General features: G+C 44.5%; 6 protein-coding genes across 6 annotated transcripts; 3 read left to right on the top strand and 3 right to left on the bottom strand.

The window, feature by feature from the left end:
* Positions 1–10: 10 nt before the first annotated feature.
* Positions 11–1,873, top strand: LOC135331095 (uncharacterized). The gene is made up of 6 exons (XM_064526140.1): positions 11–169; positions 224–457; positions 674–752; positions 805–1,360; positions 1,540–1,684; positions 1,739–1,873. Exons 1-6 carry the CDS (start codon positions 68–70, stop codon positions 1,775–1,777), a joined length of 1,155 nt encoding a protein of 384 aa, XP_064382210.1. The 5' UTR covers positions 11–67; the 3' UTR covers positions 1,778–1,873.
* LOC135332218 (replication protein A 32 kDa subunit-like) lies at positions 1,701–3,583 on the bottom strand. Its single transcript, XM_064527583.1, has 5 exons — positions 3,365–3,583; positions 3,201–3,308; positions 2,831–3,145; positions 2,162–2,415; positions 1,701–1,994 (listed from the first exon to the last, which is right to left on the bottom strand). The coding sequence occupies exons 1-5, from the start codon at positions 3,581–3,583 to the stop codon at positions 1,913–1,915; spliced, it is 978 nt and encodes a 325-aa protein (XP_064383653.1). The 3' UTR covers positions 1,701–1,912.
* Positions 3,584–3,780: 197 nt separating this feature from the next.
* Positions 3,781–6,417, top strand: LOC135331094 (regulator of chromosome condensation-like). Its single transcript, XM_064526139.1, has 6 exons — positions 3,781–4,150; positions 4,242–4,316; positions 4,412–4,524; positions 4,783–4,944; positions 5,131–5,313; positions 5,434–6,417. Exons 1-6 carry the CDS (start codon positions 3,991–3,993, stop codon positions 6,280–6,282), a joined length of 1,542 nt encoding a protein of 513 aa, XP_064382209.1. The 5' UTR covers positions 3,781–3,990; the 3' UTR covers positions 6,283–6,417.
* Positions 6,413–11,982, bottom strand: LOC135331092 (guanylate kinase-associated protein mars-like). The gene is made up of 7 exons (XM_064526137.1): positions 11,739–11,982; positions 10,514–11,680; positions 9,962–10,117; positions 9,739–9,872; positions 9,472–9,597; positions 6,836–7,055; positions 6,413–6,720 (listed from the first exon to the last, which is right to left on the bottom strand). The coding sequence occupies exons 1-7, from the start codon at positions 11,914–11,916 to the stop codon at positions 6,557–6,559; spliced, it is 2,145 nt and encodes a 714-aa protein (XP_064382207.1). The 5' UTR covers positions 11,917–11,982; the 3' UTR covers positions 6,413–6,556.
* A 111-nt stretch (positions 11,983–12,093) lies between these two features.
* LOC135331097 (inositol monophosphatase 3-like) lies at positions 12,094–13,483 on the top strand. The gene is made up of 3 exons (XM_064526143.1): positions 12,094–12,471; positions 12,521–12,686; positions 12,794–13,483. Exons 1-3 carry the CDS (start codon positions 12,205–12,207, stop codon positions 13,402–13,404), a joined length of 1,044 nt encoding a protein of 347 aa, XP_064382213.1. The 5' UTR covers positions 12,094–12,204; the 3' UTR covers positions 13,405–13,483.
* Positions 13,458–15,514, bottom strand: LOC135331093 (XK-related protein 4-like). Its single transcript, XM_064526138.1, has 2 exons — positions 15,400–15,514; positions 13,458–15,227 (listed from the first exon to the last, which is right to left on the bottom strand). Exon 2 carries the CDS (start codon positions 15,208–15,210, stop codon positions 13,579–13,581), a length of 1,632 nt encoding a protein of 543 aa, XP_064382208.1. The 5' UTR covers positions 15,211–15,227; positions 15,400–15,514; the 3' UTR covers positions 13,458–13,578.
* Between the last annotated feature and the right edge of the window lie 79 nt (positions 15,515–15,593).

Below are 15,593 nucleotides of genomic sequence, written 5' to 3'. Positions count from 1 at the left end.
ATAATTTTTGTTCTTGTTGAAGAGCACTACAAAAAATGGGCATTTATTGGATTTTCTCTCAAGAAGCATGCATTTTGACGACTCTTTGTTTGAGGATGCCTCTAAAGAAGAAGATAAGCGAGTTGACGCAAGCCAAATCAAGTATGACGCCAAGAGATGCGAGCTCAATGTGAGTGTAGGAACTTGTCAATGAGATTGTAATACATTTATACCATTTATACAGTGGTTTACAGAGCCCCATGATGATGGTGATGGTGACTTCATGCTGATCAAGTTCAGAGCAGATTTGCTGTACCTTCAGAAGCAGTATGCTGCAGCTGTGCCTGGATACGAGGCCTCCCTGAGGTCTGTACCCCCCTCAAACGGTGTGGTGGTGAGAGAGTTAACAGAGTCCCTCGCCAGATGCTGGCTACACTTGGAGCGGCCGGGGATGGCATTGGAGAAGGCATGTCTACTGGTGAGTTCAATGTGTGCCTGTGCGTGTGTGTGTGTGTGTGTGCGTGTGCGTGTGTGTGCGTATGGTGTGTGTGTGTGTGTGTGTGTGTGTGTGTGTGTGTGTGTGTGTGTGTGTGTGTGTGCGTGTGGTGTGTGTGTGTGTGTGTGCGTGTGGTGTGTGTGTGTGTGTGTGTTTTATTGAGTGGCCGGGGCATTGTACTCCGAAGCAATTGTCCAGGTTCAGCCACCTCATGAGAATGACTCCAGTGCTTGGAAGCTGATAGGAGATTGTCAGGGAGCGTTGACTCAAACAGAAGGTGTGTAGAAAGGCTTGAATTTATTACTGAATACTTTATTGTACTTCTACAGCTCAAGTGGTCTCTCTCCAAAAGTGTACTTTAAAGCAGAGATATCAGTTCAACTATTGGACGAGTCTAAGTGTTGCCTACGGTGATCTGAGTCAGAAGTTTTCATCAGAGGGACCAGCCGACGGATTTGACTGGACAGAGCTTGGCTCTATATTGGAGACAACTGTGACATTGTTTAGACCATACTTTAGCTGGGTATCACTGACAGACAAACTTACAGCAACCACACTGATTTCAGAAGAAACTATTCCCAAGCATGAGAGTTCAACTGACTTCTCCTGTCATGAATGTTGTATCCTCAACGGCTGTCACAGCTCGTATGCAGATGTAGTACTGGATATAGCCACCAAGAAATGTTTGTGTGTGAGCTTCAAGACAGCCTCTTCCCTGTGTCTGCCCCATCACCCCTTCACCATGCTCAGTAGTGGGCGTGTCAGTATGGCGGACTGTGTGGCTATGATGGAGAGACTGTACTCGTGTGGTCACCCTCGGCTAGCGGGGGAACTTATGAACAGCTTTCTCTGCATGGCCAAGTGCGCCTGTTTACTATGGGTTAGGTGAGTGTTTGACTAGCTTTGAGGGGCTTGAATGTCTAGGATACAATGTCACGTACAAATGTATGTGTCAAGCCATGGCGAAATCTGATACAAATGCCCTGTGTTTCTGATCGAGAAGTTTCTATAACTGGGGCCACAACATGAGGAAGCAACAAGTTGTAACTATCTCTTTCCTACAGGCAACTGTTGTTTTATTTTGTGAGGTACTCCCACTCGTTTGTGGTCCCCGCTCACAAGACGGCACTGGAAAAGGTGGACCAACAATTACTGGCCTGTGATCAGAACATGAGGCACTTCTTAGAGACCTACTTCAACAAGAACAGGGTAAGTTATTCAGTCATTTAAAAATTAAAATTTTGATCATTAATTTTTTTGCAGATTTTTCAAGAATCTCAAAATAAAGATGAAAAACAGTGACATTTAATATACTTGGAACAATTTCGTGGTATGAATTGCACATAAATGTTTTGGAATGTGTGACATGTCATAAGGTTGAAACAATGCGAAAGAGAATTATTATTATTACCGTTACAGAACTATACAGAGAGTTTGTTAAGCGTCCGTGGACTTGTAATGGTCATCATCCACCGTAGAGTAAATGTGTCCCTCATTGCACAGAAAGTCAACTGCATTCCTGTGAGCAGAAGAAAACAAAATGGTACCTCAAAACTTTAGACAAACAACAACCTTGACCGTGCTTAATGTCTCAACCAACATGTCGTTTATATATACCCACTCTCAAAGCAGTTTAGGCGATCACGTTCACATAGGAGTTATCTACATAATCTAGACACCACTCACCTGACTGGCGCCTCCACGTGGCCGTGCTGACTCATGGTCTTGATGAGCTCCTTGATATTTATCCCATGGTCGTTATGGCAACCCGATATCACATTGAGCGTCTGTTGTTGCACTGGATTGAGTCCCGAGTCGTGCTGCTGTGCCCCGGAGTACATGCCGCCCCCTCCTCTGTTGGGGGTCGTCATCTGTGTGCTAGTGGCCATCGGTGCCCCCCACCCCTCCGAAGAGGTCTGGTGACCTTTGAACTGCTCAGGCTGAGGGGAGATAGGCAATTCTGACAGCATGCTCTGTACAATACTGGTGTTCTGACTGACAGGGCTCAAGCACATCTCGTAGTATAATATTATAGTGTTACACACTAAGATTAAAAGTTTAGGGGGGAAGGTTTGGGTGAGCGTAAGCATGCTGCAAAATGTTTGGCCACTCTCACATTTGTTGACCACACCCCCTATTACATGCCAGTGCATTACAGTAGATCTACATAATTATTGCACATGTATCATAGGCAGCACTAGCCTCGGTAGGCCTGGATGCGAGACTAAGAGGCTAAGACAGTACTAAATGATGTCATACTATTCTACAACATTTTGGGGGGGGGGGGAGGGCTCACCCCTGCCCCCCACTAAATGAACCTGGTGTACTGTAGTCTAAAGTAGACAACCGGCTCACCACAGGGGCTCCTTTGGTGGCAGCCAAGTGACCCACCATCACTTCAGACAGGTGGTGTGTCACCTCATTGAAGTCCTCAATGGGACACACAGAGAATGCAGTCACACTCTTCTGGTTGTTAAACGTCTTTATATTACCGATGACCTTCACGTACATCCCCTCCCTGCATGTTGACCTCTCGGTGGGGTCAACAGGTGCCGACTGATCCTCTATCCATCGCTGAACTTTGACCCATGGCCCGGTGCGATCATCGAGTATGTAGACCATAGTAGTAGCACTCTCTTTGACCTCCATAACTTCTCCAACTAGGGACACCTACAAAAAGGGGGGAGTAAATTCTGGACATTCAAAGAAGACGTGTCGTGCTCACCATTCCTATATCTTTGCCGTCCACTTTGAACACGTTTTCTCCTGTGTCCTCAACCGTTTGCAGCTGTGCCGCTGTCATTGGTTTGACTGCCTGGGGTTTCCCCGCTCGCTGTGTGTAATAGAGGGGATAATCATAGGGTTAACCCCACAGTTGAGAACACTTACTCCCCTCCCTCCACTGGGAGATGATCCAATGCCTGGAGACGAAGAAAATCCCTGAGAGTTCTGGATGAAACCACCCCCACCACCTCCACCGTACCCACCCCCACCACCTCCACCGTATCCTCCGCCACCTCCACCGTACCCACCCCCACCACCTCCACCATATCCACCCCCACCACCTCCACCATATCCACCCCCGCCACCACCACCATAGGGCTCCATAGACTGATAGCCTCCTGGTGGGTAACAATTGGAATCAATATTATTATTTATTCATGAAATAAATAGTAAGCAATGTCCTCACCACCATAGCTCATTGTAGTTACACACAGTACTGTCTTGATATGAGCAGTTGATCCTCTTTTCTCATGTATTTTGGGCCTCTTCAAGTGGGCAAGCTTTCACGCATGCGCATTAGACAGACCACATGTTTCAAATGAAAATTTTTTCTCAGCAGAAACCTGATTTTACTGCGCTGCATGATCTGGTTGTTTTTCCATGTTAGCACAACCAGCTTGATAGCTACATGTATAAGACACTGAGGGTCAGATCAGTGTAGCAGTTTATGATCAGTACAGTGAGAGTTAAAAGTGAGCCCTGAGATTTGATTGGCTGAACAACCGCCCAGGATGCCACGAGGAAAGACCACTAAACCCAAGAAAGCAACGACCATTGAGGAACCGAAGAGAAGGACAGGCAGGACAAGAGGTCGAGGCAAAGCAATGGCCAGTAGCGAGAGCAAGGTAGCAGTGGGCAGCAAGAGAAAGTACAAGACTGCCGCTTCTACAGGTAGAATTTTCGTTTTACCAAGTGATTGCATACACACCCCCATCTCAAAAATGCTGCTCTGGTTAATGCTGCCAATCTTTTTAATATACAGATGCTGCACCACCAGAAGAAGCGGTTGTTCCTGTGCCCAAGAGACAAAAGGCCGGCACCAGCCGTGCAACAGAAGGTTTGTCAGCTCCTGCTGTGTGTGTGTGTGTGTGTGTGTGTGTGTGTGTGTGTGACGGTGATCATGCAATCACCTCCCTTCTTGTCTCCATGCAGAAACTGACAGGGCTGTGTTTGTGAACGTCAAGGCCCCTAAACCAGAGCCCGAGAAAAGGGGAGAGACGGGTGCCAAAATTTCCCACCACTCACACAGACAAGAGCCGGGGGAGGTAAACGGATGGGTACTGTATGCATCATCTTAGACAAATGGCTCTGTGTAGGGAGGGTATGTGTTTACCCCATTTTGACGGCTTGTACGAGGATGTGTTGAATGATTATATAAGTGTGAGTATTATTTTATAGTTATTGCATTTCATCCCGAATGTCCATTGTTCCACTTCCAATCACACAGACTCAATAATTATGCTTTGAAATTCTCTGATTTAATCATAATTCTTTTTTCGCTAACGTTCTCTGCTTGTTCCCAGGTGATGACATTTGGTCAAGGAGACATTGGGCAGCTTGGTCTAGGGGAGGATATTGATGAGAGGAAGAAGCCGAGCCCAGTGCGTGGAGACTTAGAGGGAGAGGAGGTGGTCCAGTTGGTGTGTGGGGGGATGCACACGGTCGCCCTCACTCGGGACGGAAAGGTGTGGGTGGAGGTGGTGCAAAGTATGTGTGTAGCAGGAGGGGCAAAAAGGTGTTAAATGTTGTACTTAGTGTGGATTAGGTTTAGGTACTTTGCTCATTTGTTTGTGTGGCCTTGCTATGTATGCATTTACTCTGAATAACCAAGCAAAGACGAATTTTATTGTGTTTAAACCCCTTCCCTCCAGGTGTATACGTGGGGTTGCAACGACGAAGGTGCCCTTGGACGACCCACTATAGAGGGGGAGGAGTATAGCCCTGGTCTGATGGTGGGACTAGAGGATGTGGTCATTGTACAAGTCTCGGCAGGTGACTGTCACACGGCTTCCCTCACTAACACTGGAGTGGTCTACTGCTGCGGAGTGTTCAGGGTGAGTTGAACAAAAATTAGTAGAGTGCCTATTAGCTATGTGTAGTGAACTTTGTGGCAGTTTTAAGATTATTTGCCAATGATCGCAATTTAAAACCTTCCTCTTGTTTATTTCATGCAGGATTCTAACGGTCCCTTTGGATTGGCCCAGCCTGGTCCCCCTTCCCCTTCTCCCATTGTGGTCTATGACTCCCCCACAAGCCGAGCTATCAAGGTAGTTTCCGGTAGTGACCATGTGGTGGTACTAACAAACGAAGGAGACTTGTTTAGCTTTGGGTGTGCAGAGCAGGGCCAATTGGGGAGAGTTCCCGAATGTTTCAGTGCTCGTGGTGGTCGCAAGGGCGTGAAATATCTACTTGATCCTCAGATGGTTCGATTTCGTAAATCTCGTGGAGTCAAGACCAAATTTTCAGATGTTTTTTGCGGCAGCTACACAACATATGCTTACACTCAGTCACGGCACCTCTTTGCTTGGGGGCTCAACAATTATGGCCAACTAGGAGTGAACGATGTTGTTATTCGATATGTACCTGAGCAATTACCTAGCGATTGTCTGGACACATCTGAAGACACTGACGGCTCGAGAGAAGAACTGGAGATAGCCGGAGGTCAACACCATTCTTTGTTATGTCACCGTGGCAGTGTGTTTGTGATGGGGCGAAGGGAATACGGAAGACTGGGTATGGGGGAGGAGGAAAAAACTGAGCCTCTTTTGCCAACTAGACTACCCACTCTGACGGACATTGTGAGTGTGGCTGCCGGCTCTGTGTGTTCGTTTGCTGTGTCGCGTTCCGGACAGGTGTATTCGTGGGGAATGGGGACGTCCCTGCAATTAGGCAATGGTAAAGAGGACGACATTTGGAAGCCCACTCCCATCACTGGAAAGAATATTATAAATCGAAAAGTGATTGCATCGTCATCTGGAGGGCAACACACAGCTCTGTTAGTCAGCCTTCCAAATGAATCTTAGGATATAATAGCTGCATGGTGTAGGTATTTTGATTGCATGCACCTTGATTTCTTGTACCATCAAATACCCTCTTTTACTCACTTCTACTTGTACACATGCACAATTATATACATAAAGAGATTTTTCGTCGTATAATTATATGAAAATTAATTATAGATCGATGTGTGAGTGTAGTTTGTTTCAAGTTTACACCAGCATAATAAAAGTAAAGTAAATACAATGTAGACAAGTACACATACAAAGGAAACAAAACAAAAAAACGATACAACAGAGTTTAGTCAAATGAGATCAAAGGTGCTATAAGAATGTCATTGCAGGGGGCATCACAAAGAGTCTCCTCTCTTACACACGGGGAGAAGATGGATCTGTTTCTGACACGGAGAGATCGTCTACGGCCATTCTTAAATGCAGAGCCACTCTTGGGGGAAGAGAGTTTATCTGCAGCAAAGAATAAAAGGGAATGACTTTCGACAGAGGGAATAGTTCAATGTACACATGAAAGATAGCCACTCAAAAATTGGAGCCAAGGTGTTAGCAGGTACACAGAACTCACCAATTCTTGATTTCTTGGGCGTGGTGAAGACATTCTCTTCCTCCTGCTGGCCTTCCTCCTGCACAATAGTGGCCTCCTCTCTTGCTCTTTTGGCAGCCATTCTCATCTCCTTCAATTTGTTTCTCTGAGCCTCTCGTCTCTCCCTGGCAGCCTGCAAACGCTCACTCTCCTCAGTACAGCTGGTAGCAGAAGCAGCAGTAGTCTTCTTAGCCACTCGTTTCTGAATAAGGAACAGCAAGTTCATTACTGCATGTTGTATGCAAGACAGGAGTAGGTTAGACACCTAGACAGTAGTACATGATCACACATGTACCCTACCCTCCCGAAAATACGCCTACCCTTTTCTGCAAGAAGTCTAGGCTTATTAGGGGACTGGGCTTTTAATCCCTAACCCCCAGTTTTCATTTGAATATACGCCCACCCGCGGCCTCAAATTGAGGTTTACATTTTGCTCTGTGACAATTTTTTTCATTTTAATACATAGTATGAACATTTCATTGACAACAACAATGTTATAAACTAATGCATTAAAGCATGACAAGAGAATAAGCATGAAGAAGTGGACTCTGACTCTATTCGTTGCTTAGCGCTTGTTGATGTTAGATGTAGCAGAAACTTCCCCAAGGATGGTAGGTCATACTCCTACAGAGCAGCTATCAAGTACTTTGTTTCAGAAAACCAAGGCAGTTAATTAAGGTAACCTGCAAAATTGGCTTGTGTGATAACTTTCTTGGACTTTGTGTTTTCTTTTCTCTGCATATAGGACTACTTGTTCCCTGCATATACATCTTCAGGGGCAAACAGATCCATACAGAGAAAGTTATATGTCTGATCTTGGTCCAGCAAGGAGTATACTCTTACTAGCTAAGCTACCGTAAGACCTCGATTTAAGGCGACCCTCCAAATATGCGACACCCAGGAGCTTCAGCAATTTTCTGACCTCTAAAAGTAGCGACAGCTGCGTTGACAATTATTTTTTAATGTTGCATTCTAAATAGAGGTAAATGTAGCCACTCCCTAGCCTCGATTGTAGCCCACTGGAAAATCAGTGTTTTTAAGCGGCCTGAAATCGAGGCAAGTAGACTCTGTAAAGTTACCTCCAATTAGATGCGACCCTCTAAATATGCGACACCAGGACTTCAATATAATTTTTCAACCTCTAAAAGATGCGACCTCTGGCTTCGTAATTATTAAAAAGTGTCGCTTTAAATCGAGATCTTACGGTACTACCTAAAACTTGTAAATTAATAGTCAACATGTGGCATTTAGCTACTGCGCATGCTCAAAATCTTCATTCTGGGTGGGCTTATAATCTAGTGAAAATACCCTCCTGCAAGAACTTCGAAGCAAAAGAGGGGATGGGCGTTTATTCAAGATGGGCTTATTTTCGCGAGGGTACGGTATGTACATGCCACAGTAGACTCTCGTTAATCCGATGCCATAAACTCAACAGCCCGTAATAGAGAGAACCTAACCCTTTTCTCATTCATGGGCACCTGGTATTAATTGGCTAATAAAGATGCCTTGGTGGAGATGTTAAAGCTAATAACACTAGAGCACTAAAGTGCAAACCCTCGGCTGGTGACATGATAATAAAGAAACCAGATGAGTGATAATGCAGTGCATGTAGCATGTGTATGACTAGCATGCGCTAGCACAGCAACTCAAGAGCAATAAAACTAAACTAACAACGTACATGCATGAGACATGCACTATGGACTGGGATCACAGCAAAGAAGCCTGGAGTCTTAGACTAAGAGAAGTATGGCTCCTCCAGGCTGGAGTACGTATAGGATCCAGAGTCAGTCAACAACCAGTCATAATTCTACTTTCTTGACCCTATTCAATTGTTTCTGGTACGGGGTCACTTCAGCTGAAAATACATAATCAAGCCTTGACTACGTATCTTCAGCTGAAGTGATCCCGTACCTTGACTCAAGGCCACGTGGCAAGTTTAAGCTTCTTAGCTTTTGCTCGCTTTTACTCGACAAAGAAGCTTTAACATCAAAATCTGCCACTATTTAAACCAAGATATTGTTGTGTGAAGACTACCTATGCTGCAAACGCAGCGCTATGGCATCCAGGTGAGTAGATATACTCGTTACAAACAAACAAACAAACAGACAAACAAACAGACAGACTACTATAACCCGTGGCCGCCCACGCGCCTCGGGTTAATAAAGCTACTAATACACATGATGAACATGCATTTGCTGCAAGCAAACTCAAAGAGTGGGTAATGATCGACCATGATTGTTGTTAAAAACGATCAATACCAAAAGTTCAAGTCTAAAATTAATGGCCGCATCAGCAGAGCCTTGCAACTCTCTTCTCACTCTTGCAGCTACCTAGTGTTCTAGTGCAGAGCTAACTACTAAGTAGAGTAGCAACACTCGGTAAACAAGTTTGGCTACGTGCTCTTCTGAAAAAGCTGCAATGGCATTCCAAGTAAGCAAAACTAGGCATAACTCGAGAACGAAGCATTACTTTGCAAATCCACTAATTAAAATCCCAAGAAAACATGACTAGAAGCATACTTACTTCATTGATCCTTAAGCAGCTGTAGCAGTCTACACACACAGACACACTACCGTATACCTCGCTTGCGCATGAGCACCGAGGCATAATTAACTGACCTTTGTGGCCTTCTTCTTCTTAGGGGTAGGGGCCTTGACTGTCCACCCATTATTCTCCAAAGCCTCTAGATCATGGAACTTCTTGTAGACATCCTCCACTTGGAAATACACCATGTCCCAGAAACCCTGCACAAAGAAACCATGCATGTAATATAATTACACAAAATAAAATGATTTTTGAGTGTGCGATAAAAACTTTAGGACTTGCATACTTAGGATGCAAGGATTTCCAATCGATCTAGGTTCAGTCAAGTACAGCTGGTTTACCTGTAGGTCCTGCGAGGTGGTCTCCCTCTCTCCACTTTGTGTCTCGGCAATGCTCACCAGGCCCAAGTACTGGGCCAGTTTCTTCCTCATCAGCAGTCTACCCTGGCACACAGTAGTACGCATCTGACCCAGCACTAAAAGAGACAAAAGACACAAGTTTTAGCATTTATAATAATACTAGCTCTTAAATCATGTGACATAGCCCTGGTATCATGTGACCCACCTTCCTCCGTGTTTGGGCCAGGTTGGTTGTCCTCCAGAGCACTGGTTTTACCCTCCCACATCTCACACAGAGAGCTCAGACTGGCCACAACATCCGAGTGGAGCTTCCTGAAATACGCAATGTCTATGTGTGGCTCTGTCACCTCAGGGGAGCTGTCTGGAGGTACAAAGAATATCACATGACAGTGCTAACACAAATATAAAGTGTGAGGGCTAGCTACCGTATAGCAGGTATGTAATTTTCGTGGGGTAAAAAATTCGTTCAACTTTAAAACAGTGGTTTTCGTGAGTAAAAATTTCGTTTAGTCTTGTTGCCTGCACTGCATTCATATGTTCTAGTAAGCCACACCTACGTTAAAATTTCGTGGAGGTCAGCTTGCTCACGAAAATAACGAATATTTTACCCCACGAAAATTACCCGCTATACGGTATTTAAAAGGTAGGCACATTGACATACATTATTGTACAGTGCTTTTAGCTCTATGTATACCGACCCCCGACCCCTACAAACTGTTTCTATGGCGGAGGGAACAACAACAACAAAGGGACTCACCCTTAAGTGCAGGTGCCCCAGCCTCCATCTCCTCTCCACTGGCTTCCTCGTTGACCACCTCCACAATCATCGCACCCTCGTCCATACTGACATTCCTTTTCACCGAGCCCTTACGACCACTACCAACACTCTTACGCACAATTCGAGAATCTGGTGTTACTGGTGTTTGGATCAAGTCATCCTCCAGCGAGTCCGCCATCGTCTCGGACAGCTGTTTACGAAAAGTGAATTGAAAATTGTTGTCGGAACCTCCGAATTTAAATGGACTGAAACTGCGAAAATCGTCATCGAAATTGGGCTGCACAAAACTCTTGAAGTTATTTCTTTGTCCAGGCATCCAAGCAGGGTCTATAACGGGAGAGGGTCCTAAAAACAGCTGTGTTTCACGACGTTTCACACTTGCTGAGTGGCTGCGTAGTAAAGGGGAGGGGCGTACCGGATCATAGCGTCTAGTCCTTGGGGGCGTGATTTGTTGCGAGAGAGATTCATCTTCAGGTGCTGGATTAGACATTTCAACTGTGATATCCATCATTTCAGCTGTGTTTTTGGTTGCCACCATAGAAACGCTACGAGTGGTGACAGTCCTTTTTGACGACTTGGTAGGGGGACTCTTCAACTTGCTTCCACAGTTAGTTCGGATTTTTGTAGAGCAGCTCTTCTTAGATTCAGCCTTGACTTTAGACACGACAGATTTTGTCATACTTCTGGTTTGAGGGCGCAATTTCATAGCTTTGGAGGTGTCTTCTTTTGGTTTAACTGGAAGTTTCTTTGGAGCTTTGGTTGTGGCTGTGGGTGGTTTAGTTGTTGGCTTGATGGTCTTCAAAGCAGTTGATTTAGTGCTGGCTACAGATACAGCCAGTCTTGTCGATTTAACAGCAGGTCGAACAGTTTTCACAGCAGCTGGCTTGGGCATAGGCTTAGCAACAGGTTTCTCCGATTTCTGAATTGTTTTTGATTTGCCGAATGAGTTGTTAGTTGTGGTGGTCGTCGACACCCATGGCTTGGGGTTGAAGATGTTATGAGCTTTTGGTTTAGTTGTAGTTGGTACAAGCGGTTTCTTGGCCTGCTGAGATTTCTTCTTAGCCTCGTCTCTTGCTTTCTTCCATTCTCTAAGCTTCTGTAGTCGTAGCTCTGATTCCTGCGACTTCGTCGTCGCCTTCTTGGGCTCTGCATGGAGGGAATAGAAAGTGATTGTATGACTACAACTAGATTTGCTAGCACATACTGGGAGATGATTTTTCCTCCTGAATGATACTCAGAGGAATCCTCCTCTTTGAGGCCAGGAGATCATCACGCTTGGTCTTGCTCTGCTGGGACTTCAGTTTTGCCCTGACCTCCCTGTTAGCCATCCCCAGTGTCCTCTTCTTGTAGAGCGATTCTTTACTATTCATTCTGGACGCCATCGATCTTATAGCTAGCTATAAACTTCTGTACTGGTAGTGATAGCAAGGGCTTATAATCCCTTGGTGGTAGTATAGCTGTCGTCTTGTTCAAAGAAACTGTTCAAAGTTCAAATACAGTGTTCATCAGAGTGTTCATTGGTCAGAAATTATGACGTCAAATGACATCAGAGTAAAATCAATTTCTTTTTACTGCACACCTCAGCGAACACGCTACTTTAATAGTTGCCATCATAGATAGATTACTATCTATGGTTGCCAGTGATTCACAGTGCTAATTCAACTGAAGCTATGGCTACGGATCTCAGATTCAACCGCAATGGAGCGCCCATTTTATTTGCCATCGGGTTGGTAGTGATGCTGTTCATCTTGTACCGAGTGCATTGGTCGAGAGAGACTGTTCGTATCTCTGAGGTGCTTTCTGCTTCCATTATATTAGCTGAAAGAGGAGGGCGGAGGATTGTAGAGATACGGAAAATGACCGATGCCGAAATCGGAAGGCTATCCAAGGGACGCACTAATGAAGGAAAGGATGAATTCGTCACCTTGGGTGATAAGGTTTGTTTTCTTTATCACAGCCTCAGTATGATACAATCTATTATTACAGGAGTCGCATGAGATCATAGTGTCTGGTTTCCAGTCGCTGTGGCCCAACTTACCCATACAGTCCGAAGAGAGTGATTTGACCACAATGAAAGTTGAACCAATATCGTCTGAGCTTCACACAGAAATAAGTGAGATGCTTCGAGGCAGAGATGATCCGGTGCCTATGGGTATGTGGCCCATTCCATTATAAACTTATGGTGGATACCTTGTCGCAGTTTTTAAGCAAATATTTTGTGGACACTTTGTCGTCATGGATTTTTGTATTCCTCTGCAGATGACCTCACAGTGTGGATTGACCCACTAGATGCTACCCAGGAGTACACAGAGGGTGGAAATGACCCTGACCTATTAATGTACGTCACCGTGATGGTGTGTATCGCTGTGAAGGGAAGACCGATTGCTGGAGTCATTTATCAACCATATCAGCAGATCAAAGGCCTCAGAACTGAGGGGATCACTAAATGGGCGTGGGTTGGTCATGGGGTGTCTGAATCATTAGAAGTAGAACATCTTAAGGCAGAGCAGGGGAAAACGGCGAACATTCGAATTATTTCCTCGAGATCACATTCTGGAGATGTCAAACAGGTTGCTGATAAAGCGTTTCCTAATAAAAATGTGGAGCATATGGTGGCTGCTGGTTCCGGCTATAAAGTGTTGCAGGTAATGGAGAATCGTGCTGACCTTTACCTGCACACTACTGCCATTAAGAAATGGGACATTTGTGCTGGGAACGCTATTTTGAATGCTGGGGGTGGGAAGATGACCACAAGAAAAGGAGTGGAGATTGATTACAGCTTTAAGGGGAGCGAGAAAAACCCTGATGGATTAGTGGTAGCATTGGACACAAACTTTGATGACTATCTTAGCAGATTGAGAATTAAGTGAACCTATTGCATTTTCCACCACGTGCACTCGTCATGTTTTAATCTGAAGTGATATTAATGTTATAATTATGAATAAATTATTTGTCGTACATGTACTAAATAAATGACTAATTAATGATAAGTGACTACCTGTCTATGAATTGTCGATACAATCTTGTGAAAATGTCTTCCTTCCTCAATTTCTCGTATACAATCGATTGAGAGAGCATGTCATGGTTGGGTGCTCAAGGTCAGGTTCACGTTCCACCTCCTTCTGCTCACTGGGCTGGAACCATAAATAATACACCACCACTAGACCCACACCTAGGAGGAAAGTAACAAACACCGTAACAATAGCAGCTTCAGAATACCATACTTTTTGCTCAAAGTCTTGTGAGAAGTACCACAGCAGTATCATTAAAGTATTCTCGACAAAAGTGATAACATAGAAAGGAACCAATGTTTGAATGCTGTTTCCGTCTTTTATTTTGAAGTGGAAAAACAAATTAAATGCGGCAATAATAAACTCAATGCCATAGTTTTTGCAGAGGGAGTTTCGAGGGTCTAAGCATGATCTCAGAGATCTTCTGTCAATTAATCGGTTTTTGTGCCTCACACCACTACCTCGTCTGCTCCTGTTTGAGTAGCTCAAGTAGTAGTCATCGGAACTTTTGATAAACACATCAGCATTCTGCCAATACATCCAGTAAACCATCGCAAAATAGTGTATCCCAATAATCAAAAACAGATACCTACCGAAAGTGAAAGTAAACAGTGCCAAAGTGATACCTCGACCAGATATCATAAACAGGTGCCAGAATATGATAATGAAGTAGCCAGCCCAAGAGAGTCGAGGCGTTCTCTTGTGATTAGGTGGGGGGTCATAATAGTTGAGGTCTTTTGCGGCCGATATGTAATCCCCCACAGCTAGTGCGAGTGAGCACACTGAAACTATCAACGAGAGAGGAGTGATAATGCTGTAGAGTAATCTTATCTCTGTCTTCACTGTTGCAATGTAGAGCTGCAGAACAAATTGTGGGGCAGATTCCAGAAAGGCTTCCATTAATCTCAAAAATGACAGATCCCTATAGCGATCGAACGAGTACTTGTCTTGTTTGCGTTTGTACAGTAGTCGAGTAACACGGAATACATAGCCCAACTGCAAAATGTGTAGGATGGTGACAACTATAAATTCACTTGTGAAGAGGAAGTCAAGTGGGTAGAACTCCAAACCAGTGTCTGTATCTTCCAGCATTGGAGTGGATTGAGAGTCATTTTGAGAGTGTGTTCTGTATTTCAGTTGTGGAAAAAAGTGTCTGGGAGAGCCACCGTCTACTGAAGGACTTCTTGGAGATTCTTCTCTTTGAATAGAGGTAATCTCGTCTAATTCAATGTCGTTACTACAATCTCTGCTTTGCTGCCTCTTTACCGAATTTGACCTATGATACCACGGCCAGTTGATAAGGTGATATGTATGCATCGGAACTGCATGTACTGTGCAATAGTTTCTGATTTTTCTGATACGAAATGTCATCCAACCCCAAGCGTACAGGCCCCAAGAGAGGAAGTTAATCATCACAATCGGAACAAGAATAAAGAAGAGTGTAGCTTGAAAGTAGTAGTTTGAAGCTTCGTCTCCATTCTGAGCAGAAAGGTAGTGCTCGTATGCAACCCAAATATCTAGTACAACGTCAGAAATATAGAATAGAAACGATCCAATCAGGAAGAAAGTTCTGATTGGAGGAAATTTGTTTCCAGAGTCATCCCAGCAGTAAATGCAGCCTGCATTGTGCTCACAGTCACAACACTTGTCGTCTTCTTCAGACATTACCAACACACTGATTTCTGTGGTAATAAGAAGTTGTTTAATATAAAGTAGATAAGAGTATCTAACTCTTGGAATAAAACTCCTATACCAAGGGCGTGTACGTGTGTGTATACAGTACAGAGAATAATAGCTAGCTAGCTGTGGTAAACGGTTAATCATCCCTCAACATACTCTAACCACAACTCATACCTTTGCTCTTAACTATTGAGCACACACATCTTACTCTTGTATTAGGAGGTGCGTTGCTAGCTAGCTAGCTACTAGATCTAGCTTTCAGAGCACACAGGCACGCCTCTTTATCATGACGCTCAATGACATCATACAACAAACTGTCATTTCGAGGGTGACTGTATAACCGAAACACCACAGAGGTGACCTTTGTG

This window comes from Halichondria panicea, chromosome 2, assembly GCF_963675165.1.
Source record: "Halichondria panicea chromosome 2, odHalPani1.1, whole genome shotgun sequence".
Classification (NCBI taxonomy): Eukaryota; Metazoa; Porifera; class Demospongiae; order Suberitida; family Halichondriidae; genus Halichondria; species Halichondria panicea.
Note: the sequence above shows the minus strand (reverse complement) of the source record. Positions and strands in the feature narration are given on the sequence as shown.